The sequence below is a fragment of the Lonchura striata genome, chromosome 6 (genome assembly GCF_046129695.1).
Source record: "Lonchura striata isolate bLonStr1 chromosome 6, bLonStr1.mat, whole genome shotgun sequence".
Classification (NCBI taxonomy): Eukaryota; Metazoa; Chordata; class Aves; order Passeriformes; family Estrildidae; genus Lonchura; species Lonchura striata.
In genome coordinates, this window is record NC_134608.1 from 3,321,760 (window position 1) to 3,346,896 (window position 25,137).

General features: G+C 48.0%; 1 protein-coding gene across 1 annotated transcript; it reads left to right on the top strand.

Moving 5' to 3' along the window:
• The first annotated feature begins 10,080 nt into the window (after positions 1 to 10,080).
• On the top strand, positions 10,081 to 19,498 carry CGRRF1 (cell growth regulator with ring finger domain 1). The gene is made up of 6 exons (XM_021546815.3): positions 10,081 to 10,251; positions 13,071 to 13,210; positions 14,989 to 15,166; positions 15,360 to 15,507; positions 18,143 to 18,250; positions 19,109 to 19,498. The coding sequence occupies exons 1-6, from the start codon at positions 10,148 to 10,150 to the stop codon at positions 19,457 to 19,459; spliced, it is 1,029 nt and encodes a 342-aa protein (XP_021402490.2). The 5' UTR covers positions 10,081 to 10,147; the 3' UTR covers positions 19,460 to 19,498.
• Positions 19,499 to 25,137: the final 5,639 nt, after the last annotated feature.

A 25,137-nucleotide genomic window follows, 5' to 3' on the forward strand; every position in this document is an offset into this window, starting at 1 on the left:
GGTGGCGCTCCTGGGGATAGGACCGGCAGCTCCAGATAGCACCTCTGGAGTTGGCTTCCTCCTACGGCGGTATCTACCTCTGGGATTTTTTATTTCTGCCCTGACAGCCCAGGACCCTCTCTTCGGTAAGTAAGGGGGCCCTTGGGGCTTAGCTTCCTGTCCTTTTGGGTATTTTCTTTCTCCCCAGGGTTTGGGGAAAAGATTCCTTTGCTGGGTGGGCTTTTCTTTCTCCTTTGGTTTTGGGGAAAGATCCCACATTCTCTTTTCGCTTCCTTTCCCAGGGTGTGGGAAGCTTTCAGGACAACTCGGCTAAGCCGTCAGGGCAGTCTTCTGGTTTTCGTTGGTATTTTCCCGGTTGTGGATTTTGTGGCGCACTTTTACATCTCTCAGCATGGGTGCTAAGCTGACTGCGCCTGAGAAGAGATTTGTTTTCCCAAGTTGCGGATATCCTTTGTGTTGGGGAAAAAACGTTTAAGAAATCGGATACTAAGAAGTTTGTCCGATGGCTGTCTCAGACCTTCCCTGAAATTTCGGCAAGCAAGTTTTATCAAGTCCCCTTTTGGGACCAAGAGGGAAGGGAGATCCTCCGACAGTCGGATCTCTCTCTTTCCAAATTTACACATTTGGCTCTCCAAATTAGAGATATTATTAAGAATAATTACGAAGGTCTGCCACAACCACCTGTGGACAAACCCACCCCTAGTTCTAACCCCAGTTCTAAAAACCCTACCCCTCTTTCCTCTCCCTCTTTCCCAAGGTTGGGTATTCTCAGACAGGCATCCCGGCGAAGTCCGCAGGCAGATTCTGGCTCCTCTGTGAATTCCCTGGACCCCCGACAGGACAGTGCTGGCAGTGTTCCGAATCTTCCCTGTACCCCTTCTTCCCCACAATATACCACCCCGTCCCGTAAAAATTCTGTTGGGTTTAAGCTACCCCAGTCACCTAAAAACCCTTCATCCCCTACTCCCTTAGCCCGGGATCCTCAACATGGCTTCCCCTCTTCCTCCTTCACGAGGACACAAGATGGTGGGGACCGCATGGCTTTTCCCGCCACTTCTTCCCATGATCCTCATCCCCCTTCCTCCCAAAACCCCTTCCGGACATCATCCAACCCCTTCCGTCCCCAAGATTTCTCCGCCCATCCCTCTTCTCCACCCCCAATTTCCTCCTCTAATAAATTATGCAATACCCCACCCCTTGGCTCCACCCTCAGGGAGGGGAGTCTCCAACATGCCACTCCCACTGCCACAGACTCCGCCTCTTCCGACTCCTCCCTCGGTTCCCACGATCCCACTTCCAGTTCCCACGCCTTGAGTTCCGGGGGCGGGGAGCGTGGGAACCCTGGCCTGCCCCATTCCCTGCCTACCTTCTCGGCCACACCGGTCACCTTTACCCCGCGACGGGGGGGTAGGCCCCTCGCACAGTGGTTCCGCATCCCACAGCAAACAATAAAGGATCTCTGCAAGGCCCAAAAAGAATTTGGTCGGGAGAGCGAGTATTTTAGAGGCATGTTAAAAGCAACCCTCTCCTCAGCCGAATATGTTCCTGCTGACATCCGGACACTATTCTCATGCCTAATAACCCAAGCAGAGTTTTTAATTTGGCAATCCGCGTGGAAGCAGGAAATTAGGGAGGTGTTGCTGGACCTTTGGGCTGATGCAGATATCTCAAGGGATGTGGATGGAGCAATTTTATCTGTGGACCATCTGTGCGGGGAAGGGGATTGGCAACTGGGGACCAAACAGGCGGATAAAATCCCCAGAGAGGCCCTCCAGGTTAGCACCAGGACAGCAGAAAAGTCTTTCTTTAAACTAAGGCCAAGCGGCCCGGCCATTAACTTTCTCTCTATAAAGCAGCTACACCTTGAAGATCGTTGTGATGCATCTCCTGAGCACCCCTGCCACGGTGGCTCAGGAGGGATTTCCTGCTGGATATCTTGGAGCACCTGCACTGCTGCCTGGAGGAGACAGACCTTGAGCACTCTGTTGTAGACAACAAGAGGCTTTCTGTGGAGATCAGCTTGTGGCCAGACTTTGCAGTGGTTGAACCACCAGGGCTTTTCTGGCACCTGGTTCATGATCCGGGTGCCCACACTGAGGCCATCCATGATTACACTGGGCTGTGACATGGGTTCAAGCATCTCCTGTTCTGCAACCCTTGAAAGAGGTGCTGAGGCACGGGGCTGTCTGACGGCAGCTGAGCTGCCTGATGATAGTGTACATATGGGCTGTATATAAATTAAATTTTTTTTGTTGTTTTATGTACCAGTTCTGTAATGGTTTATTCCTGTACCCTCCCTTCCCTCAATGGTTTTGCCTCAAGTTACCCTGTCCTCCTTTGATGCCAATCACCTTAAAAACTGCTGTATCATTCCCCTGTTCCCTCCCTGGTGTCTTGTCCATCACTTGACTTCCCATCCCACCCATCTAGGAAGTTCTACAGAGGTGGTGAGTAATTGGGTGAGGGCCAGGGGTCCCTCCTTTAAGCCTTCCCCATTGGATACTCTACCTGCCTATTTCACCAGTTACCACACCCCCAAGCTTCCCTATTGGTTGGTGGGTGATACTTTCCCCTGTTTACACCCCCCCCCTTTATATATTGTTCCACAGCCCTGATCGGTGCTCTTCACTGTTGGTTCCCCTGAGGTGCAGAGATCCCTGGAGCCCCGTAATAAACCTTGGACATTAACTCCAACCAAGAGTCAGACTCATTCCTCCTGCACTGCTTCTCCTCTGTCCCAGGGTTGGTGACAACCCTAGCCACTTCCCAAACCTCCCTGAGGAATGCAGTCCCTCACAGTCGACTGTGCTGGCTGGTTGGGTGAAGCCAAGCAGAGTTCTGGTAGGCATGGCCATGGCAGAGGCCATCCATGATTACACTGGGCTGCGACATGGGTTCAAACATCTCCTGTTCTGCAACCCTTGAAAGAGATGCTGAGGCACAGCTGAGCTGCCTGATGACAGTGTATATATGAGCTGTATATAAATGTCCTGTATCTATCTGTGGGAGGGGGTCCTGGGCATAGTTGCCCCGGGATGCCCTGGGAGACCTCCACTGTATGACTTCCCGCCTCCCCGCCTGTCAGTCATTTGTTATGCCGTCCCTTGTTCATGTCAATCATTAGTGGTTACTCTGTTCTAGAATGTTCCCTGTTCTTTGCATCCCTATTGGTTCCCTCCTGTTAACCACTCCTACCCCTTGTCCCCTTCGGTGCATTCCCTGACAGTCTTCTCCTGCTCCTCCCCTGAGCTTCTCCCCCATTGGTTCGTATGTACCCTGACCCTCCTAGCCTCACCGTTACATACCTTAGCCCACCCTCAGGACGGGGCTCTCAGAGCCTGCTCCCTTCTCGAGTGGCTGTCTCCCTTCACCCTGCTTCGCCTTTCCTACAATAAACCCCTCTGAGAAATAAAGCAGCCTGGGAGTCATCCCGTCTTGGTGGAACAACGTACTACAGCTATCCAGGCTCCTGTTGACCAACTCCACTGTGGTGTTCCCGGTGGGACACAGGTCCAGGGCACGCCACATCTATCTTTAACCAGCTTCGTTATACATGTAAAGTTTTTATATGTATATATAAATCTTTGTGTTGTATATACAGTTTTGCAACATTAGGCAAAAATGTTATATAAAGATTGGATAAGGATGTGCGGCAGCAGCATCTGGAAGATCTGCAGCCGGGCACCCATGAGCCGACTGATCCTGGCTGGGGAGCTCAGCTCACATCTGCCTTGGGGCAGCCCCTTCTGGGCTGTTGCTGAACTGCTGCACCTGACTTTGGGGCTGTGGTTCAGGCACAGAAGAGCATCTGTGAGTCAGAGAGCAGCGGCCAGAAGAGCTGAAAAAGAGGCTTTGAGGCGCAGGTTGGAAAATGAGCAGAGAAGGTTTTGCTTAAAGAAGAGCTCCAAGAAGATGAAGGAAAAGTGGAGGACAGCGAAAGTAATGCAGAAGAAAATGGCCAGTGAAGTTTAAGTCATCAAAGATAACATTTCAGTCTCTGACACATGCCGAGCACAAAGTGGCCTGAGTCAACGCTGTGGCAGAGACAGAGTTCTTCAGGCATGTGGATGTGCTGGCCCAGCAGCACAGTTGGCATCATAAATGCAGGAGCTCCTCACCCACATCCTTCTGGGTGCAGGCTTTTCCCTTCTAGACCTTGAAGATGGTTGTGATGCACCTCCTGAGCACCCCTGCCTTGGTGGCTCAGGAGGGATCCTGAGGCACAGAGCTGATTGATGAACGTATATATCGGTGATTACTGTATTGTGTACATATAGTATATATGAACTGTATATAAATTAACTGCATCTATATTTAACTGTATAGGTAGCTACATATATTAACACTGCATTTAGGGAATTTATACTTTTATATATATACCTGCCACAGTGGCTCAGGAGGGATTTCCTGCTGGATATCTTGGAGCAGTAACACCTTACTGTTCCAAAATCTCGATCGTGCCACTTCTTCTTGCACCCAACACACCACAGGCAGCAGTGGCCAGGAGGAGAGGTCCAGCAGCAGCTTTGAGGAGGAGAAGGAGGAAGAGGAGGAGGAAGAAATACGACAATGTTGTTGCAAAGGAAGAAGTGAAAGGTGATGATGCAGAGGTAGAGGAAAACAACATTGCTGGAAATGAAGAAGGCAGTAGCAATTTTGATGGAAACAGAGAAAATGATGCTGGAAATAGGAAAAGAAAGCAATGAGAATAGAAGTGAAGAAGTAAAGTATTATGTGAATGTGGAAGAATGAACAATGTTGGAAATGAAGAAGGAAGTGGCAGAATTGTTTCAAATGAAGAAGACGATGTTGGAAAGGAAGGAAAGGAAGACAGTGACGGTGCAAACTAAGAAGATGAAGAAGACTCTGATGCTGAAAGTAAGCTCAGAAGGCTTTTAGAAAAGCACATGAACTGGCCTGTTCTGCACTTGGACAGAGCCTGGGCCATGATAATTGACCTGATGGACAACTTAACACTTGTATTTGAACTCAGCTTGTCAAACAGTTTCTGTCTTCTCCCAAACAAGCCGCCGGGGTTGGCAGTGCCTTCCAAGGTTGGAGTCCATGTGGGGAGGATGTTGTGTACCGCGTGCTCATCCCCCTGAATCATCTGCCAGGGTACACATTTCTTCTGGAAGCTGGACACTGCAGAGCACATGCCTGGTAGGAAGTTCTGCATCTGTGTGGAAAGGGCTCATGCATGAGGGAACAGCTCAGAGGAGAATGTGCTGTGCTCTCTCCACCACTCTAATCTCCACTAATCTTGCAAGCAAAGGGGTCAGGGTCTTGGGAAGGAAAACACGAACGGAACAGCTGAATGCCTGGCTATTCAGGGGATACTCAAGGTTTTCGATTCCATGTCTGTGCATCTACCTTGGAGCAGCTGGGTCTGTTGGGAGCAGATGGCATCCACCTGACCTCAGACCACAGAAAAAAGATGGGCAGATGTGGGACTCAGCAAGGCAATGGACATTGTGGAGTTGTGGTTTTATGTTTTATTGTGTTCTCATTCCGTAATGTTCATTCCCATTTACCCCCCATATTCCCTTTGGTTTCTCCCTGAGTTTTCCCACCTTCCCTCATGTGTCTATCAACCCCAAAACTGCTTAGTCCCCTCCCAGGTGCCTTGTCCATCACTCAGTGTCCCATTCCATCTATCTGGAAGCTTCCACAAAGGGTGTTGGGTGATTGGACGAGGACCTGGGATCCCTCCCCTGTCTCTTCCTAACTGGTTACCCAAATGTCTATCCCTGAGAGAGCCACACCTTTACCTTCCCTTATTGGCTGGTTGGGTTTCCCCTCCCTCCCTATAAAGGTTACTGATTTGCTGCACCCCTTTGCTCTCTCTTGCTGGAGCTGTTTCAGTGTGCTTGGCTTCTGGGGGTTTCCCTCAGAGCCCGAATAAACTTGGATTTATCCCCAAGAGAGAGTCGCCTCCTCATTGCAGCCGGGATCAGCCTTTGAACCCACACAGGCACTCCCTCAGGCCTGCAAGGGTCTAGCGGGGGGTGCCTCTTGCTGCCCGTCCACCCCTGGTGGAGCGAGCCAGGGCTGGTCAGTGGTCATCTGCAGCTGAGTGGGGACGGAGCGCGGCAGGACATCCCTGCACAGCAGTGCTCTGACAAGAGCAGCAGCGGCCTCCTCTCAGTGGCCTCCTTGGTGCAGCAGCTGCTGAAGACCACGGCGGCTGCAGAGATGCTTTTTGCTCTGCAATCCCTTTGTACTCAAAGGCTACACTGGGCATTTCACCTGGGCTGGAAGGCCTGGCTGGGCAGGGAGCAGGCAAGAAGCACTGCTGTTGTCACCTGCATGTGTTCACTGGGGACACAATGAAGATTCTGTTCATCCCAGACACTGCCCAGGACCTTGGAACTGCAAATCTCAACTTGTTGGACATGCAGGAGACACTCTGTTGGCAGAGGGAGTTGCCCACAGGGAAATTGTTGCCTGCAGGTGTCCGATAATGGGAAGATTTGCAAGAGATCTTAGAGGGGCTGGATCTAGGAAGAGTTGAGCAGGAAAAACAGAGCGGCCCTTGCCCACTCCAGTTGTAGAAAAAACAGTGCCATCCCAACAGAATCTCTGGTGCTTTCATAGATAACACTATTGATTATAATCAGCAGGATTGATGATATTTGTTTTTCCTTGACAAGAGTTTGGGGGGCTTCTGCCTGCTTTGTGAAGGGAGCCCCTGGGCCCATTCCCTCCCACAGGGGCTGCACTTGGTGGGTGCCGGGGCTTTCTTTGCTGGGCCCACTTGGAACCCCTGAGCTGGGCTGGGGACCAAGGGCGAGGCTGGCCCGGCTGTGATGCCTCTGGCATGTGTGACATCACGGGGAGCGTGTCACAGTGGGGGCAGCTGGAAAAGGCCCCTGCAGGTGACGCTGGCCCAGCACAGCCTGGGCAAGCAGTGAGTGCACACGTGGCGGGGCTGGGCTGGGCTGGGCCAGGGCACAAGCGCCGCACCCGGACCTGCATTGTCCCCCTGCATCCAGGGCTGTCCCTCGTGCCAGCGCCTTGGCCAGGGCACGGGGCTGCTGCTGGCCCACTGGGACAGGTCCTGCTGCCTGCCAGCTGTCTGGGGCCCTCTGCTTCCTGCCTCACATCCCTGCACCTCCAGGACTCACTTCAGCCACCACAAACTCCCTTGGTAGCCCCACTGAAACCTTTGTCTCTCTTCTCCTGCAGACCATGGTGTCCAAATCAGTCCTTGTCCTGGTTGTGCTGCTCCTCTTTCACTTCCCATGGCCCATGGTGAACGGTTTTGATGAGGATGCACAGCAGAGCGAAGAGGACCTGGAGCAGGCTACCCCGGAGCCACCTGAGCCTGGCTGGGGACCCGTGCACATGGCAGCCGTGCGGCAGGGGCCCTTCTGGGCTGCTGCTGAGCTGCTGTTCCTGTCTTTGTTCTTCTGGTTCAGGCGCAGGAGGGCGGCCATGAGGCAGAGAGCGGCGGCCCAGCGAGCTGAAGAAGAGGCAAGAAGGAGGAAGATGGAAATCGAGCAGAGAAGGCTTCGGTTCAGGAGGAGATACAATGACTTGAAGAAAATGTGGAGGACCATGAAAACTGTAAAGAAGAAAATGGCCAGGCTGTTTTGAATGAATAGGAAGGTGAGCAGGATGCTCTTTGGGCTGGCCAAGGCGAGCTGCACATCTGGCCAAGCACAGCCCTGCGCCGGGGCAGAGGCTCAGGGCTCCTGCCAGACCCTGCCCCTCTTCCCTCTGTCTCTTGTTATATTAATATATTATTCTATATTAACTGCATCTATTAATGATTTTCCCTGCTGTAACATTGCACTTGCTCCTGGACCAGAGGTGTTTGAAGGAGGATTTGGCCAGATTGATGAGCCTGATTTCTACAGGGGAAAAGTTTAGAAATAACGATATATATTTATTATATCTAGATTACTTTTTTATTTAATGATACGGTTGTACAATATATTACCTGGTATTATTTGTAATAATATTCAATTATGATAGGTAAAAGCTAGAAAAAATTTAGTACTAGAGTTTTGCTGAAGGGGAATATAAATTTATTAGTCAAGAATTACACGTTATTTGTATTGCAAAAACATTACGTAGCAGTATATTATATGAAATATATGTATTTAATATGTACATTATATGAAATATGTATATGTATATGATATATAATATGGTAAAATTTAACAATAATACGTAAGAATATATTTTAACCTGTATTTTATAAATTGTATATGGCATATTTCATGTAATAGATGTCACAGAATGTATAATGGCTCTAAATATAGGAATTTATAGAAACGATCAATATTGTTATAAGCACATGGATCGAAATGATACTTTGATTTTTGTCATGTATTTCAATAAAGTTGAATATTGACATATTATTACATTTGTGGTGTTTCATGTGTCTGTGCCAACCCTGGAACCCTGTGGCTGCCATGGCTCCGCCCCGTTCTGTCAGGCTGAGGGCAGCGCCTTCACTCTGTGCCGCCATGGCTCCGCCCCAGCCCTGGCAGGCTGAGGGCAGCGCCTTCACCCTGTGCCGCCATGGCTCCGCCCCAGCCCTGGCGCGCTGAGGGCAGCGCCTTCACTCTGTGCCGCCATGGCTCCGCCCCAGCCCTGGCAGGCTGAGGGCAGCACCTTCACTCTGTGCCGCCATGGCTCCGCCCCGTTCTGTCAGGCTGAGGGCAGCGCCTTCACTCTGTGCCGCCATGGCTCCACCCCGTTCTGTCAGGCTGAGAGCAGCTCCTTTCTGTGCCGCCATGGCTCCACCCCAGCCCTGGCGCGCTGAGGGCAGCGCCTTCACTGTGCCGCCATGGCTCCACCCCGTCCCTGTCAGGCTGAGGGCAGCGCTTTCTCTTGGTTCCGCCATGGCTCCACCCCGTTCTGTCAGGCTGAGAGCAGCTCCTTTCTGTGCCGCCATGGCTCCGCCCCAGCCCTGGCAGGCTGAGGGCAGCGCCTTCACCCTGTGCCGCCATGGCTCCACCCCAGCCCTGGCAGGCTGAGGGCAGTGCCTTTCAGTGCCGCCATGGCTCCACCCCGTTCTGTCAGGCTGAGGGCAGCGCCTTTCAGTGCCGCCATGGCTCCACCCCAGCCCTGGCGCGCTGAGGGCAGCGCCTTCACCCTGTGCCGCCATGGCTCCGCCCCAGCCCTGGCAGGCTGAGGGCAGCGCTTTCTCTTGGTTCCGTCATGGCTCCACCCCGTTCTGTCAGGCTGAGGGCAGCTCCTTTCTGTGCCGCCATGGCTCCACCCCGTTCTGTCAGGCTGAGGGCAGCTCCTTTCTGTGCCGCCATGGCTCCACCCCGTTCTGTCAGGCTGAGGGCAGCGCCTTCACCCTGTGCCGCCATGGCTCCACCCCGTTCTGTCAGTCTGAGAGCAGCGCCTTCACTCGGTGCCGCCATGGCTCCGCCCCGTTCTGTCAGGCTGAGGGCAGCTCCTTTCTGTGCCGCCATGGCTCCACCCCAGCCCTGGCGCGCTGAGGGCAGCGCCTTCACTATGCCGCCATGGCTCCACCCCGTCCCTGTCAGGCTGAGAGCAGCGCTTTCTCTTGGTTCCGCCATGGCTCCACCCCGTTCTGTCAGGCTGAGAGCAGCTCCTTTCTGTGCCGCCATGGCTCCACCCCGTTCTGTCAGGCTGAGAGCAGCTCCTTTCTGTGCCGCCATGGCTCCGCCCCAGCCCTGGCAGGCTGAGGGCAGCGCCTTCACCCTGTGCCGCCATGGCTCCACCCCAGCCCTGGCAGGCTGAGGGCAGCGCCTTTCAGTGCCGCCATGGCTGCACCCCGTTCTGTCAGGCTGAGGGCAGCGCCTTTCAGTGCCGCCATGGCTCCACCCCAGCCCTGGCGCGCTGAGGGCAGCGCCTTCACCCTGTGCCGCCATGGCTCCGCCCCAGCCCTGGCAGGCTGAGGGCAGCGCTTTCTCTTGGTTCCGTCATGGCTCCACCCCGTTCTGTCAGGCTGAGGGCAGCTCCTTTCTGTGCCGCCATGGCTCCACCCCGTTCTGTCAGGCTGAGGGCAGCGCCTTCACTTTGTGCCTCCATGGCTCCGCCCCAGCCCTGGCGCGCTGAGGGCAGCGCCTTCACCCTGTGCCGCCATGGCTCCGCCCCAGCCCTGGCGCGCTGAGGGCAGCGGCTTCAGCCGCCGGCTGAGGGCGGCGCGGCCAGCCCGATGGCCGCTGTGTTCCTGGTTACGCTGTACGAGTATTCGCCGCTGTTTTACATCGCCCTGGTGTCCGTCTGCTTCCTCGTCACCAGCGCGCTCGTGCTGGGCTGGTCAGTGCTGGGGGGCCGGTGGGGCTCGGGGGCCTGGGCTGTGCTGAGGGGGAGCAGGCCAGGCCCACGGTGGGGCTTGGAACGGTGCCTTCCGACCCAAACACTCCTAGCTGTCTAAACGAGCAATAAAAATAACCTAAAAAATAAATTATACGTATTTCTGTTAAGCTCGTTTCTCTTGTAGTAATACCGATGTGTTTTCTTAATGCTTTTCGTAATATCATTCATAATACTGGCAAACCATGCGTTTGTATGTGCTGAGCTCTGTGTGTGTGTCAGGGCAAGGGAATGGAGCTGGGGAAGGATCCGGACCAGGAGCAGCTGAGGGAGCTGGGGGGAGCTCAGCCTGGAGAAAAGGAGACTCGGGGGGACATTCTGGCTCTCCACAACTCCCTGGGTGCAGCCAGGGTCTTTTCCAACCTACATGAGTCTGTGAATCTGTGAAATTATCTCCTGAAGTGTCTCGAGGGGTGGTGAGTGAAAGGTCTGCTTGCGTTTGAGAGGATGACGCAAAAATGCTGCTGTTGCCTTTTTCAGAAACAGCTCCTTGAATGTTCCTAACTCTCAGGAGTGGCTGTAAATGTAAACATTGGTACTTGACAAGAGCAGAGCATTGACTTGCAATCAAAATCTTTCATGTAGAAATTGTGGCTACACCAGACTCGTGTGGCTTGTCATAAAAATAAAACTGGAGTTGTTGAATTTCCTCTCATTGGTTCCACATTATATCTGCAAAGTGCTGGTGATAAAGGTATCTTTTAAAAAAATGATTATACTGAACCATGATGAATATTCATCATGTCTATCCCTAACCACTGATCCTTTTGCCAATTTAATCATTATTTATCTACTTGTAGTAAATTCTGGCAATCCCCTGCTTGAAAAGATCTGAAATAGATGTGTGCTACAAGGTCCTGATATATATTCACTGATGTCTTTTGAGTACAGGGTGGTCAGAGGACTGTCCAAAGGCTTTTTTTTTTCAGGATCAGAGATTCCAGTTGCACCTGCACTAGGTGTTATTTCAGTTTATGGAAATATGTGCATTTTTTTCTTCAAACTGGAGTATTAAGGGCCTGTTAATCAAGAAGGAGCCATAGCCAGGAGCTTAGCATGTACAACCAGGTGAATGTGTGGCCAGCTGCTCAGAGGAATTTACTGCTCCCTTGGAATTCTCCTGTGCCATGGCCATGACCAGGAGCCTCCAAGGGATTTTCCTGTGCCTGCAGCTGTAGTTACAGCTGAAGTGCTGCTGAACTTGCTCAGGAAAACTCAAATCCTTCGTTTGCCACACAGAGCACTGCAAATGCAAGTGTTGTCACCAGAGCATAGAATACCTGATCTATTGCTGCAGTGGCATTTGGGCTCCCCCATCATTTTCAGCATTAATTTGTTTAATGATGTGTTTGTGTTGGTGTCAGTCAGCCTGGAAAACACCAACTGTTCAGGAATGTTCACGTTCTCATTTGTCAATCCCTGCAGTGATGGGAGGAGCATCTGTTCCTGTGGCCAGCTCTGCATACCTGTGGCTCTGCTCACAGTCCAAGTAGGTTAATGCACAGGCAGCTTCCAGAGCCAGTCCCACAGGTGCCCTGGGCACAGGGATGAAGTGGAATTTAGATCACCTGATTACCTGGGCATTGTATTTTTAGCTGGAGGGGAATGCTCCTGTTAGGTGGAGCTGAAGGCTCAGCACCTGTTGGAAGTCTGGTTCTGCAGAAACATTAATTCATTAACTAAACCCTTGGAAATTCCTGCTTTTTCTAAGCTAATGCTCTCTGAAGAAATTAATGTTCTGTTCTACCAGCTAATGATCTGGACTGTTAGATCATAAAATAAAAACTACATCTTTATTCATCCTTCCTACACTTAAAATTTGCAGAAAACCACACCTGATGTGGTACAGAAAGGCCTCCGTGCCTTCAGCTGCTGCTAAAACTGTACCAGAGGCTCTTTTATCTTGCTGCTTTTCATGAGAATAATCCTGCTGTTTTCATTCAGTGAAGAAAGTTTCCAAGGAACAGGGATTTTCTGTCACAATCAGGCAGATTCTGCTATAAAACAGGACTGCAGGGATTGGCTCTGTTAGGGTTTGGGTATTGAAGAAGGGAAACAGCTGTTGCCTCTGGTTTCTTTGTGAGATGTTTAACTGGGATATTCCCCTACAGCCCCTGGGAAGCCAGTGTTGTGGGTGTTTTCCCTTGTAGCAGAGAGACCTGACCCTCTGTGTGCTCAAATCAAGCATGGCCAAGAGCCTTCCATGATGCCACTGACAAAGTGCAGCTGTTTCTGTGAAAGGAATGGCTTTAAACAGACAGAGAGCAGCTTGAGGTTGGATATTGGGACGGAATTCTTGGCTGTGACGAGGCCATGGCACAGACTGCCCAGAGAAGCTGTGGCTGCCTCATCCCTGGAATTGTTCAAGGCCGCAGTGGATGGGGCTTGAAGCAGCCTGGGCTGGTGCAAAGTGTTCCTGCTCACGGGAGGAGGCTGGAATGCTGCAGGACTCAATGGGAGGAAATTCTGGCCTTACCCTCCACCACTAGAGGGCACTGACAACTCTCATTAATTTTATTCCCTTTGTGGAAAACCCGAGCAAAATATTCCCCCTTTAAAGATTCCCTGCATCACTGTGCAGACTCCTGCCTTCTGACAAAAAGCTGAAGTCGAAATGGCACGATATCTTATCCATGCATCTTAACAGATACTCTGGAAAGCCAAGCTACCTCTCTTTGTCCTGCTGCTTGCTGTTTTAGAGCTGACAAAAAAAAAATCAAATGTGTCAGCACTAACACTGAACCCACTTTTGTGTCTCTTAGGTTTGGTTTGGGTGTTCCTGTTATTCTGAGGAACTCAGAAGAGACAGAATCCAGCACAAGGGTATTGAAAAAGCGGATGAGACAAGTGAAGAATCCTTTTGGGTTGGAGATCCCTAATCCTGCTGCAGCTTCAGTAACAAGTCAGTGGATTTCTTTACATGGGTTTTATCTATTTGCATTCCTGAACATGGTACTTTCCATTTTCTGCCTAAAATCATAGGATGGTTTGGGTTGGAAGGGACCTTAAAGATCATCATTTTTGCTCTCATCCTTTTTGTCTATCATAATTCCTCAGAAATACACTTCCATTCCAACAGAAATAAGCTTTTACACAGATTATAAACGTGGTGTTTTTAAAAGTGAAATGTTTGGATATGGAGGTACAGTTTAATTCTCATTAATGGAACACTTCCTGCTATTACAGATCTTTAAGTAACTAAAACATTTGCAAATTGCCAACCACTGTGGGCGTTTCTATAAATTCCATGGAATTGTAGAAGTGTACAGAATTCATTATGGAATATGTGCCACCCACTTAAATCTAAGCCCAGATCTTCAGCAGTGTTTGGAAGTGCACTATTTTTAATAAATAGAAAAAGAGAGTGATGATTTATTTTTCTGTTCTCCAATGGAAACTGAATTTAAATATCTGTTTGGATCAGAGTTCAAGCCACCCCTATCATTCCTGAAATCACCCACAGAGGAAGTGGAATTCATGGCCTTCTGAATCACTGGGGAGCAGTGAGCAAGGCTGAGCATCTTCCACCCACACAGCTGTGGGGCCTTCCAATGCATGAGGAAGGGCTGCAGCAGATTTCCCCCCTCCCTCAACATAAAACTCCCTCAGCACAACAAATCCAACAATTCAGATAACTGGGATTTTTCAGGAGCTATGAGCACTCCTGCTCCTGTTTGTTCAGGAAGTGTTTAGAAGTTGACACATTTTTGAAAAAAGAATGGAGGGCATGGATGCCCTTTTTCTCTTCTCTCTGCATGATCAAGAGCCTTATTCTTTGAGAGCACAGAGAGTTTTGTAGATAAGTGATCCAATTAATGCCATTATCTCAGGAGGGAATGGACTTTGGGCTAAGGTTGTGCTCTTGGATCTGCCAACGAGTATGGAAAGTGTTACCAGAAGTTAAAATTTACCGTTCATAAAATGAATGTGGTGTTTTTGTGAGCTTAATCAGCCATTTTATCTCCTCACACCCACTCCCTCATCCCCACTGGCTCCCATAAACACTAAGTTGAATCTAAATCGTCAGAAGATTTGTTTAGCATGATAAATAATTTTTGTTATTTTACAATGTTGATCATTTTAGGGATGGCCTAGTTGCAGCCTTTCAGTACCTGAAGGGAGCCTAGAAGAAGAGAATTTTACAAGGGCCTGGAGGAACAGGACAAGGAGGAATGGCTTCCCAATGCAGAGTGCAGGGATAGATGGGATAGTGGGAAGAAATCCATCCCTGTGAGGGTGGTGAAACCCAGGCACAGGTTGCCCAAAGGGGGAGTTGAGACAAGGGATGGAGGGACAGGAGACAGGGAGTGGCTTCCCACTGACAGAGGGCAGGGTTAGATGGGATTTTGGGAAGGAATTCCTGGCTTGGAGGGTGTTGAGGTCCTGGCACAGGGTGCCCAGAGAAGCCGTGGCTGCCACTGGATCCTTGGAAGTATCCAGGGCCAGGTTAGACAAGGATTGGAGCAACCTGGGACAGTGGAAGGTGTGCCTGCCATGGCAGGGGGTGGAACAAGGTGATCTTTAAGGTCCCTTCCAACCCAAACCATTCTATGGTTTTATGATAAAAATCTGCCACACTGAAGTTGTTTTCTTCTTGTAACTCTTCAAGCATCTTGACTTAGCAATTCCAGGATTCTTGCACGTGGTGAGTTAATGAAATCCCTCTGCTCTTTCTCCAAGGGGGTGTTACACTGACACCTGACTGCCTGGAGGACTGTGTCCTTACCTGCTACTGGGGCTGCAATGTCCAGAAACTCCACGAAGCGCTGCAGAAACACGTCTACTGCTTCAGAATAAAGACTCCTCAGGCATTAGAGGATGCTCTCTACAATGAATACCTCTACAAACAACAGTACTTGTATCCTTTTTTTTAAATTGTTTTGACAAAATATGTTGATTTTTTTGGCACGGGGAGCATTGAGGATGGTAAGCGTGCCGCGGATTTTGGCACAACTCATTTATGAACAAACACGATGAGAAATATTCTTTATGCAAACATCATGTTTGTCTGCAATTGTAGGCACTGATTGTTTTCCTTGACACAGGCAAAGCATTAAAAAAAAAGACAAGTCAGAGAAGTATTGTCAGTTACCAGAAGATGCTCAAGTTGTGGATTTTGGCCCTGTGCCTAGAGCTCGCTATCCCTTGGTAGTGCTGCTGACGTTGGCAGATGAAGAAGACAGAGAAATATATGATATTGTAAGTAATATCAGAGTATATTTCAGGGTCACTGTGTTTAGGTCTGCTTGAATAAAGCAGCTTCACTTCCTTTTCCCTAGAATTTGGTCCCTCACTTTCTTATTTTCTAAAATAAAGCAATTTAAAGCTTTAACTTCCAAACCTCAGTCTTTGAAGAGGCAATGGAGAAACATTACTTACTTTTTACTTAGTCACTACAGCATTTAAAAAATGGTTGTGATTTTCCCAAAGCTTCTGCCTGCCTATGGTTAGAGGAATGAGGGTTGGGGCAGTTTAGCAACCTGTTACTCTGATTTCTGGGATCACATGGGCATGTGGTGGAGCTTCTCCACTTAGACAGATTCTTGGATTCTGTTGGCAAGGCAGGAGGGTTTTTTTAATAAGTGTCTGGCACAGATATCGAGCTAATTGCTGACTTGGCTGTTAGAAACCTAGAAATTACCTTTCTTCCCCAGGTCTGTGCCATGGTTATGTCTCACAAGAGCCAACTCCTGGGCACTTACAGGAAGGGGTGAAGGTCTGGCTTGAGGCTGATAGGAGATACTCAGCTCCTCAATCTTCCTAATCTCTTGCTATTAAAGCAGCCTCAGCCTTGCCACATGCTGTTCAGTACCCTTTATAAACTTAAATTGGTGATCTCTGAATGATTTGAGACACAGCTTTATCTCCCATCTTTTCATTGGATTGATAATCTGCTTGCACCAGCTCCTTGAACAGTAGCACAACTGAAGTCAGAAGCAAACTGCCTAAATGCACTGAACACTTTTCCATGCATTCACCTGCAAGCTGGAATCACACCAGTGCCTAAGAAATCTGTCCCCTTTCCAGGTGATGGCTGTCCTTGGCTTCTTGTCACCTGACTTTAGGACTGTCTTTCTCCCTCTGTCCCCACTTGAGATGTTTTAATGTTTTAATACATTTTTATAGAGACTCTGTAATATTTGAATGTATTTTACATTAGCATGGGTATGAATTTGTAACACCACTCTTTTGAACCTTGACATAGAAGAAAGGGGTGGAAGGAGAGTGGGGGAGGTATTTTTCCTCTGGTTTTGGAGGAAAGGACCACATCTAGAATCTGTAAATCCAGTCAAGGAGTAACTCCACCTGAACTCCTTACCAGAAGAATGTCAGAATTGTTTCTGGTTTGTTGAAACAAACTTGTAAAATAGAAATGGAATGTGGAAATGGATCTTTGCCAGTGTGATATTACCATTTCGAATTATATTTGGGGGTCTGTGTGGGTGTCCATCACTGTGGATGATGTTTCAGTGATTCTTTCCTGGGGGGGGTTGTGTGATCTTCATACTAACTGGTTTTGTGGCAAGATCATCCCTACTTGGTTTTGTGCCATCATTTTCCTCTAGATCCAGAAAATTAGCATGGCCATGTATAAAACGTACAGAAATTACTGGAAGACTGTCACAGCTAATGTGGAAGCTTAGATCTCAGGCACTGTGATTTAGAAAAAAAAAAAGACATTTGCCAAGGAATAGTGGATTCAGTTCTTATAAATCCATATGTGTAGGTACATACACATTTGAACTCTGTATTTAATTAGCCATGTGCAGATTTTGAAGTGCAAGTCTAATTTGCCTTTAAATTTCTTTTTAAAGCAAAACAGCTTATATATTTCATTTCTCTTTTGACAGCTTCTGGGAACTACAATAATATTGAATTTCACTTTCTTTTTTCACAGCTTTTTAGAGGCTATTACGTAATTTGGGCAGGGTGGGGGTTGTTGGGCACAGCATGCAAGCTTTGAGTGCTTGTATTTCCAGAGGAATTATCTGAAGTCAGCCCGTGGGGGTTCAGAATCCTTTCCAGTGAAATTTGTCTTTTGCTTGCTCAGATTACAAGCCACTCACATCTTAGTGAATTTTGGAGTCAGAAAACTGCAGTCTGTGTGTTTCTGAGGGAAGGGGGAGAAAGTGGAGAAGATTGCTCAGGTGCCTTTGCAGTTTGGGGTGTAATTCCATGAGGTGGGAGCAGCCAGAGCAGGTCTCTGCTATAAATTGGCCACAAAAGAGCTCCATGGGGAAGCAGTTTGGAAAGCTGAAGGAGCACCAAGGGCTCTTTTTTGCCACATCCTGTTTATACCTTGTCCACTGTATTTTTTATTTTTTTAATCAGTGCTTCAAGTCAACATTCTTGAATTCCTGATTGTCTAAGGAATTAAGCAGGCCAGAAGCTGTACCAAAGCAAATCAGAAAATCAGGAAATAATATGGGTTGGAAGGGACCTTAAATATCACATTTCATCCCCTGCCATGGCAGGGACACCTTCCACTATCCCAGGTTGCTCCAAGCCCTGTCCACCCTGGCCTTGGACACTTCCAGGGATCCAGGGACAGCCACAGCTTCTCTAGGGACCCTGTGCCAGGGCCTCCCCACCCTCCCAGCCAGGAATTCCTTCCCAGAATCCCATTTAACCCTGTTCTCTGGCTATGGGAAGCCATTCTCTGTGTCGTGTCCCTCCATCCCTTGTCTCAGGTCCCTCTCCAGATCTTCTGGACCCCCTTTAGGCACTGGAGGGGGCTCTGAGGTTTCCCTGGAACCTTCTCTGGGGTGAATACCCCAGTTCTCTCAGCCTGGGTGATAAGGTTATTAAACGTGGATTTTTTTTCTGTTTGCAGATTGCAATGGTAGCTGTAATTCATGTTCCTGATGAAAGCTACAGACTTTCCTGCCGAATTTTATATCAGTATCTCCTCCTAGCTCAAGGTCAATACCATGATCTCAAGGTAAGCCATGCACAGAGTCTGGTTTCATGTGTATGACAGTGTTAACTTTAGCTTGTGTAGGCTTTCAGGAGCCTAAATTAGTACAAGACTTCTATTGTCATGCAAAGAACTGGATGGTAGTTTAAATTATTTTATCAGCTAAGTAGTGCCACAGGAACTTACTGTACAGAAATATTTTCCATTAAAATATTCAAGATTTCCCAGAGAAATTAACGGCTTCTAATCTAGGAGTCCTAGTGTCCACTTAGTAAAGCAGTATGAAGAAATTCACTGTTGAATGTGTCTTCTTTCCAGAATTGTTATTTCCTTTCTTCAAAATTCCCTTTTAATCAGGAAAGCCTCAGAAGAAACTTACTAATTTAAAATTCCTTTTTCTCGCACCATGCTTAGGAATCAGGCCCAGAAGAATTTGCACTTCTCATAAAATAAGACAAAAAAAGGAGTAGGGGATGGGAATATGAGCAAGAGCAGAATGGGTTGAGTGAAGCAGATTTGACAGCATAGTGGATATAATTTTGGTAGGAACAGATAGAGGATCCCTCTAGGCACAGAGACTGATGGACCAGAAACAAACCCGAGCTGCTCAAAACCTGAGCACTTCTGTTAAATTTCATGCATGACGTTGATTTGATGCATGCAAGGTCTGAGGACCTATCTTTAATATTTTCCCACAGTTTTATGTAATTTCATGTTTCTGAAGTGCCTCTAACTGGAGGCCAGGCAGCTGCTAGGATCCACACAGAGTCTGGCACTGTTTGATATTTGTCCCAGTGGAACTTCCATTGCACTTGTGCGTGCGTGCAGAGATTGAGGAAGAGTTTGTTCACTCCTAAATATTTGTGTTTATGTGTATTTTAGCAACTCTTCATGTCTGCAAACAGCCCTGCACCCTCCTCCAGTGATACCTTCCCTGGTGAGAGCAGCACTGACAGAGGGCTGCTGGAAAAGGCCGGGCTGGCTGGAGATGAACCAGAATTGCAGGAAGAAAACAGCAGAGACTGTGTTGTTTGCCAGAATGGCCCTGTGAACTGGGTCCTCCTGCCCTGCAGACACACGTGCCTGTGCGATGGCTGCATCAGGTATTTCCAGCAGTGCCCAATGTGCAGGCAGTTCGTGCAGGAGTCCTTTCCACTTCGCAGCAAAAAGGAGCACGATGAGGATGAATCGACACGTGTCTTGCAAGATGTTCTTCCTGGAAGAGTTTTTTAACAGGAGTTAAAAATAAAAGACCTAGGTTATGTGCACTAAGATTAAATGTGGAAGCCAGACTATTTATGGGAGGATATGTAGCGTTAACTTGTAGGATTTTGCTTTTTTTTGTTGGGTAATTTTCAGCTTCCTTATTTTTCCTCGCTCCATATGCTCACAGGAGTGCTGCTTACCCGTGCAATGTGGACAGGAGAAGTGCGTAGGATAGCTCTGAAGGATGTGATTTTATTTATAACTGCTTCCTAGATTTTCTTGGAGCACTATTGGAGGCTATTTTGACTACTAAATTTAGGCTGTCTACTAAAAAAAGAATAAAACTTGCAAGTGCAGTTGCCCAAGGCTCATTCTATATTTATTGTGTTTAAAATACTAGAGCTGTGTATCGTTTTAACTCGGTATAATTTAGGAACTTAGCACTTTACAGAATGTACCATATGAAGGAAAGTAAATATTCTTCATCGTTAACATTGTGTGTGTTTATTTTGTAGCTGAAGGTTGGACTGTGGCAGGAGCTGGGGGTTGAAGGTGGGGCTCAGGAAACTGTTTCTGGCAGGTTTAAAGGATTTATGTGTGAAGGACTTCAGCCAAAGCCCTTTGGAAAGATTTTTGTTGATTATTCTTGAACTACATGTTGCTGACACTTTCAAGCCTGAGCCCCTGCGATGACATCTTGAGACACAGACTTTCAGTCTTGTTGGCAGTGCCTGTAAGAATTTGTTCTCCATGCAAATGTTGGTTAATCACTCTCCAGAGTGGTGGCAGCTTTGGGTGCTTTGAGGGATTTGCAACTCTTTTCATTTGAATGGTCAGCTTGGATGACCAGTAAAAAGTTAACCAGTTACCCTTACCAATAGTCCCAGGAAATGTACCAGCTCTAACAAAGGAAGAAGCTAAAGAATAGCAGAAAATTATTTCCCTTCACTCCAGTGGTGTGTTCTCAAAAGCAATAAAAATAGCTGCTGAAAAAAGAAAGTGGTTTGTTTCTTTAAAGAGAGAGAAATTCTCCTAAAGACAAATGGGCTGAGTCTCACATCTGCTCATATAAGGGAAAATGCTCCTTAGAACCTGTAGAGATGGGGAGTAGCTGCTTTCTGTCCTCTCTTTTATTCCCTTGCAGTTTTTCTCTATATCCAGGTCCAGGACAGCTGCTCAGGCTCAGGCAGGGAAAGCCATGCTCCTCAGCTCAGCTCTCCTGCAGATCCAGGGAACACACAAGGTGCTGCACACCTCCAAACCAGGGAATGAACCTTCCCCCACTCAAAGGTATTCCAAGTTCACCTTTCCATCCTTTATTTTTTATTGTTTGCTGTGACCCTGCTTCTGAACTCCTGGCAATTACCTCTGAGGAAAAGATTTAGGTGGTGCTGTTGGGAAGAGTAATGGTTACTTGTAAGGACAGATAGAAGTGGGGAATTGATGCTCGTAGCCAGAGATTTCCAGCCCGTGGTCAGCAGGCTGGTTGTAAGATAATTTATCTGCTCTGCCTAAAGTGACCATCCATGGCCAGGGACAACTTGGGAATAAACTGCTGGACAAACCAGGCTGTTGTTTGCACTGTGTATCAACCAGGAATGACACCCTGAGGTGTCTGTGGGGATGGAGCCATGCCTGATCCATGGCAGCAGCTGCTTCCACACCAGCAGCTCCCACAGCACGTGGGACAGTGGCTGGGCAGCTTGTTATTCCAGAGGAGCAGGTTAATGCTGTGCTGGTTCCAGCCTGGAGCTGGGCACTGATAATTAGCAGGCACTTGTTTGCCCATGGAGTTGATGAAGGAGGTGTTGTTCACTGCTCGACTGCAGTAGTCACCGATATTTAATCAATTAATTAAAATCTCCCATCAAACAGCATGATCCAAACCTGTGGGCCTATTTAACCTCACAGTGAAATGGTATTCAAGTAACCCCACAGAGAGTTGCCTGGTCTGCCTCATCTTTCAATCGATGCCAGTATTAAATAATAATGGCAAACAGGATGTAGCTGTGCTGAACTGCCAGGCCTTGTATTTACTATTAAGTCTGTCCCAGCTTTTCATTTGTTACTTGCTCTTTTAATAGCATTTTCCAGAGATGCTTAGTTGCTTTCTCTGCTCTAACAAGCTTCCTTGCTGGCCCAAATGAAAGACCTGATGAGAGTTATAAAAAGTACAGTAGCTGCCTCATTACATTTGCCCTTCTTCTGAGAAATCACGCCAAAATACAGGTCAGGTGGGAAGGAGAAGGAGCAGTTCTAAAGCTGCCCAGTGTGTCCCTTGGTTGTCTTAAAGCAGGGATTCAAGGCTGTAAGAGAGAAATAAAACCTTTCTGCGACCCACAAAAACACAATGTATTGACACAGACTGTTCTGCTCTGTCACCCTGTTGTAATAGAGGTGATAGAACATTCCTTTTCTGCTCATTATAGATGATGATTATGGATTTGGTGACATCAAGGAACATTGGAAAACTTCTGGCAACGGGGCTTGGTTCTTTAAGCAGCACTGGAGTGTTTCAGGTTCATAATGTTTCTTGCTGCAGGAGAGGTTGGTTTGGTTTGATTCATCAACCCTAATCAGAGCTGAGGCTTCCAAATGGGCTGATCAGACAAAGTGGTGCTATTTAGGAATGTCCCAAGGTGTCTTTCCAAGTGCCAGTGGACTGTGACATGGGCATCTTCCTTCTGTAGGAAAAGTTGCTGTGTTAGCATCTTCCATCCTCCTTATCTGCCTCCTAAGTAGAGGGGAAAATGGTTGTAGGGAAATGAGCTCAGGTGGCTGCTGTACAACTCCCTGACAGGAGGGTGCAGCCAGGTGAGGGGTTGGATCTTGTCCCAAGAAACAAGGACTAGGACAAGAGGAAACAGCCTCAAGTTGCAGCAGGCAAGGTTTAGATTGGATATCAGGGAAAATTTCTTCACTGAAGTGGTGGTGGGGCTGTCCACAAGCTGCCCAGGTACATGTTTTGTTCAGCTTTAAGATGAGCTTCTGTGTGAATCTGATTTAAACGCCTCATTTACATGCTAACATCAAACTTCAAGTATGGTAAAAGCAGACAGGAATTGGGTGAGTTTCTCCTGCTGATTTGCACGTGGCTGGGGTTCCCTGTGCCTTGAGGAAACTCTGCCCGGTCTGCAGGTGATGTCTGCCAGGTGAGAGAGGTCTGGGGCTGACATCTGTCACTGGAGGTCTCTTGCAGCCACTTGCTCAGCTGTCCTCACATCCAGAGTAAACAAGGACTGGCCTCTGTCACTGCAGAGAACGTGCAGCCCCTGCAGAGGCTGTCCCTGGTGTCCTCTGTGTGTGTAGTTGATGTAATTAATGCCAGGGATAGCTGAATTCCATCTGCTACAGCAGAAGTCCCCTGAACTGAGTTGTTAGAAAGGCTTGATGTTGCCTTGCTGGAATATGCTGGCAGGAAAAAAAGAGAAAATTTGGATTATGGGTTTATTTCTGGATAACTTTGGAATTATTACTATTTCTGATGGCATACAAGGATGCAGGTGCAAACCTGAGCACAGCTATGAGGCCACAGCTGAACACTAGAGAGTCACAGGTTTTGCAGGATCTGCCACAACATCCCCCAAAACCAAAGAAGGTGTCTGCTGAGCACTTCAGAGTCACTTGGGGCAGCTCTAAATTGTTTCTGTGTTGCTCTGTGTGAGCAATGTGTGTAGAGAGACAAGAGCTTGTAGTGCAGTGTGGATATAGCTGTAAAAGGGCCCAACACTGGTTGGGTTCCATAAATTTGTGGGAATGTCCAACACCAACATAAAGGCACCTTTGTATGGGTGCTGCTGCAGCTGAGCTGGAGAGGTCCTGCCTCAATTATTCCATCTCATAATGAGAATGATTTAAAAGAGTAAAAATACTATATGTAGACATAGTCTTAAATGAATTCATCAGCATGGTCTGATGTCCAAAATGAGGAGTCTTTGTGTTTCTCCCACAGAATTTTGGAGATCAATGAGATTATAAATTCATGCTGACATTAACTGAGCCTTCATCAGGCTTAGGAAACCCAAAAAACTCCTTTTGTTCCTTCTCCCTGCTCATGCAGTCCTCAGGCATGGAAAGGGAAACAGTGGGATGTTTATCACAGTTGTGACATGAGGATTTGCATTTCTCTCACACCTCTGGAAGTGTTCAAGGCCAGACTGGGTGGAACTTGGAGCAACCTGCTCACATGGAAAGTGTCCCTGTCCATGGCAGGGGGTTGGAACAAGTTGATTTTTAAGATCTCTTCCAAACCAAACCATTCTGGCATTCTCTGATTTCCATTCCTTGGAAAACACTTGCACTACATGGATCCTCCTGAGATTTGAGTGAATCCCAGAACTGCTTCTGTGGGACCAACAATAATTATCAGGACAATTAGTTGCTACCTGTGTTTTCTGCAGCGACCTTTTATCAGCAAAAGATTTGTACTTAAAAAGCTTTTCTAGGTTTTAAATGCCTCCTCCAGCTTTTTGTCTTCATCAGTTGAGGGGTTTTGGCAGTTCCTAATAATTTTTCCTCTCCCATTGCATAGCCACTTCACATCTAATATTTCCTGACAGATGTCTCAGTAGTAGCTGCTGTCAGGGGACTGGGGAGAGGTCTAATGCATCACTTCTCTCTATCCACATGCTATTTATTCCAGTGTCTATCCTCATGAACAAACAGGCTGGAGGGGAGGATTGCTAACTTGCGAATTATTTTCATAGTTACCCTCTTCTTTTTTCCCTGTAACTCTGCAGATGCTGTTGAGTTTGGAGGCAGAACAGAGCTCTACCAGGGGTTATCAGACATCAGTCTCCTGCCAGCAGAACTGTGAGATACAGATACTGTGTCTTCCCTGCTCACGTGCAGCACAGATACCTCATTTGGTTTGTTCACTCCAGCTCCTGAGGGTCCTCAATTTCAAGGATTTTCCCTGTAGGGAATGACTGCCAGCTCAAAAAGCACCAGTTTAGAGGGAGCTTGGGATGGGATACTGCTGGCAGCAAGGCTGAGGATGATTATGGCAAAAGAGGAGCCCTGAAGGAGTCAGACATGGCATTGCCTCTGCTTGCCAGGGTGAGCAGAGTCCTGTGGGGCAGCACATTCCATTGATCAAAGTAAGACCAGGGCAGTGATTTATGGCACAGCACAGCTTGAAAAGCAATGATTTTCATTCACCAGATGCTGCCATACTTGAGACAAGGTTGCATACATGAGACCCAGCTGCTGCCTTTCTCCTCCCAGGTGCTCACTGCCAAACCCCGGCTGGAGTGACTGCAGTATCACCCAAACCCTCCTCTACTGAGACAGCTTGAATGACACTTGAGAGAATTTACCTTTACATTTTGCAATAGGACTAAAAAGGAGTATTTGCCAAGAGCTGGTGAATTCTCATTAAAGAATGACTACAACTTTTCCAGTCTTTCAATCTCTGTCTTCCCAGAGACACAAAAATGTGTGAATGAGTCTGCCAGCTCCAGTTTTCCCTTTCAACACCAAATTCTCCATCAAATTTCACAGCATTCAACACTCTGTCATGAGGAGGGCTTGGGCAAGATGCAGAACAGCCCTCAGAGGCCTCAGTGGATCATCTCCATTTACATCTATTCCAGCTGTGCCCACACATGCTTCTTAGTCCAGGCAGCCCTAGATGTCACTTCCCCAGATTTTGCTGAAGTTATTCGGAGTCAGGAGCAGGAGGATCAATGAGGGCTGTTTTCCTC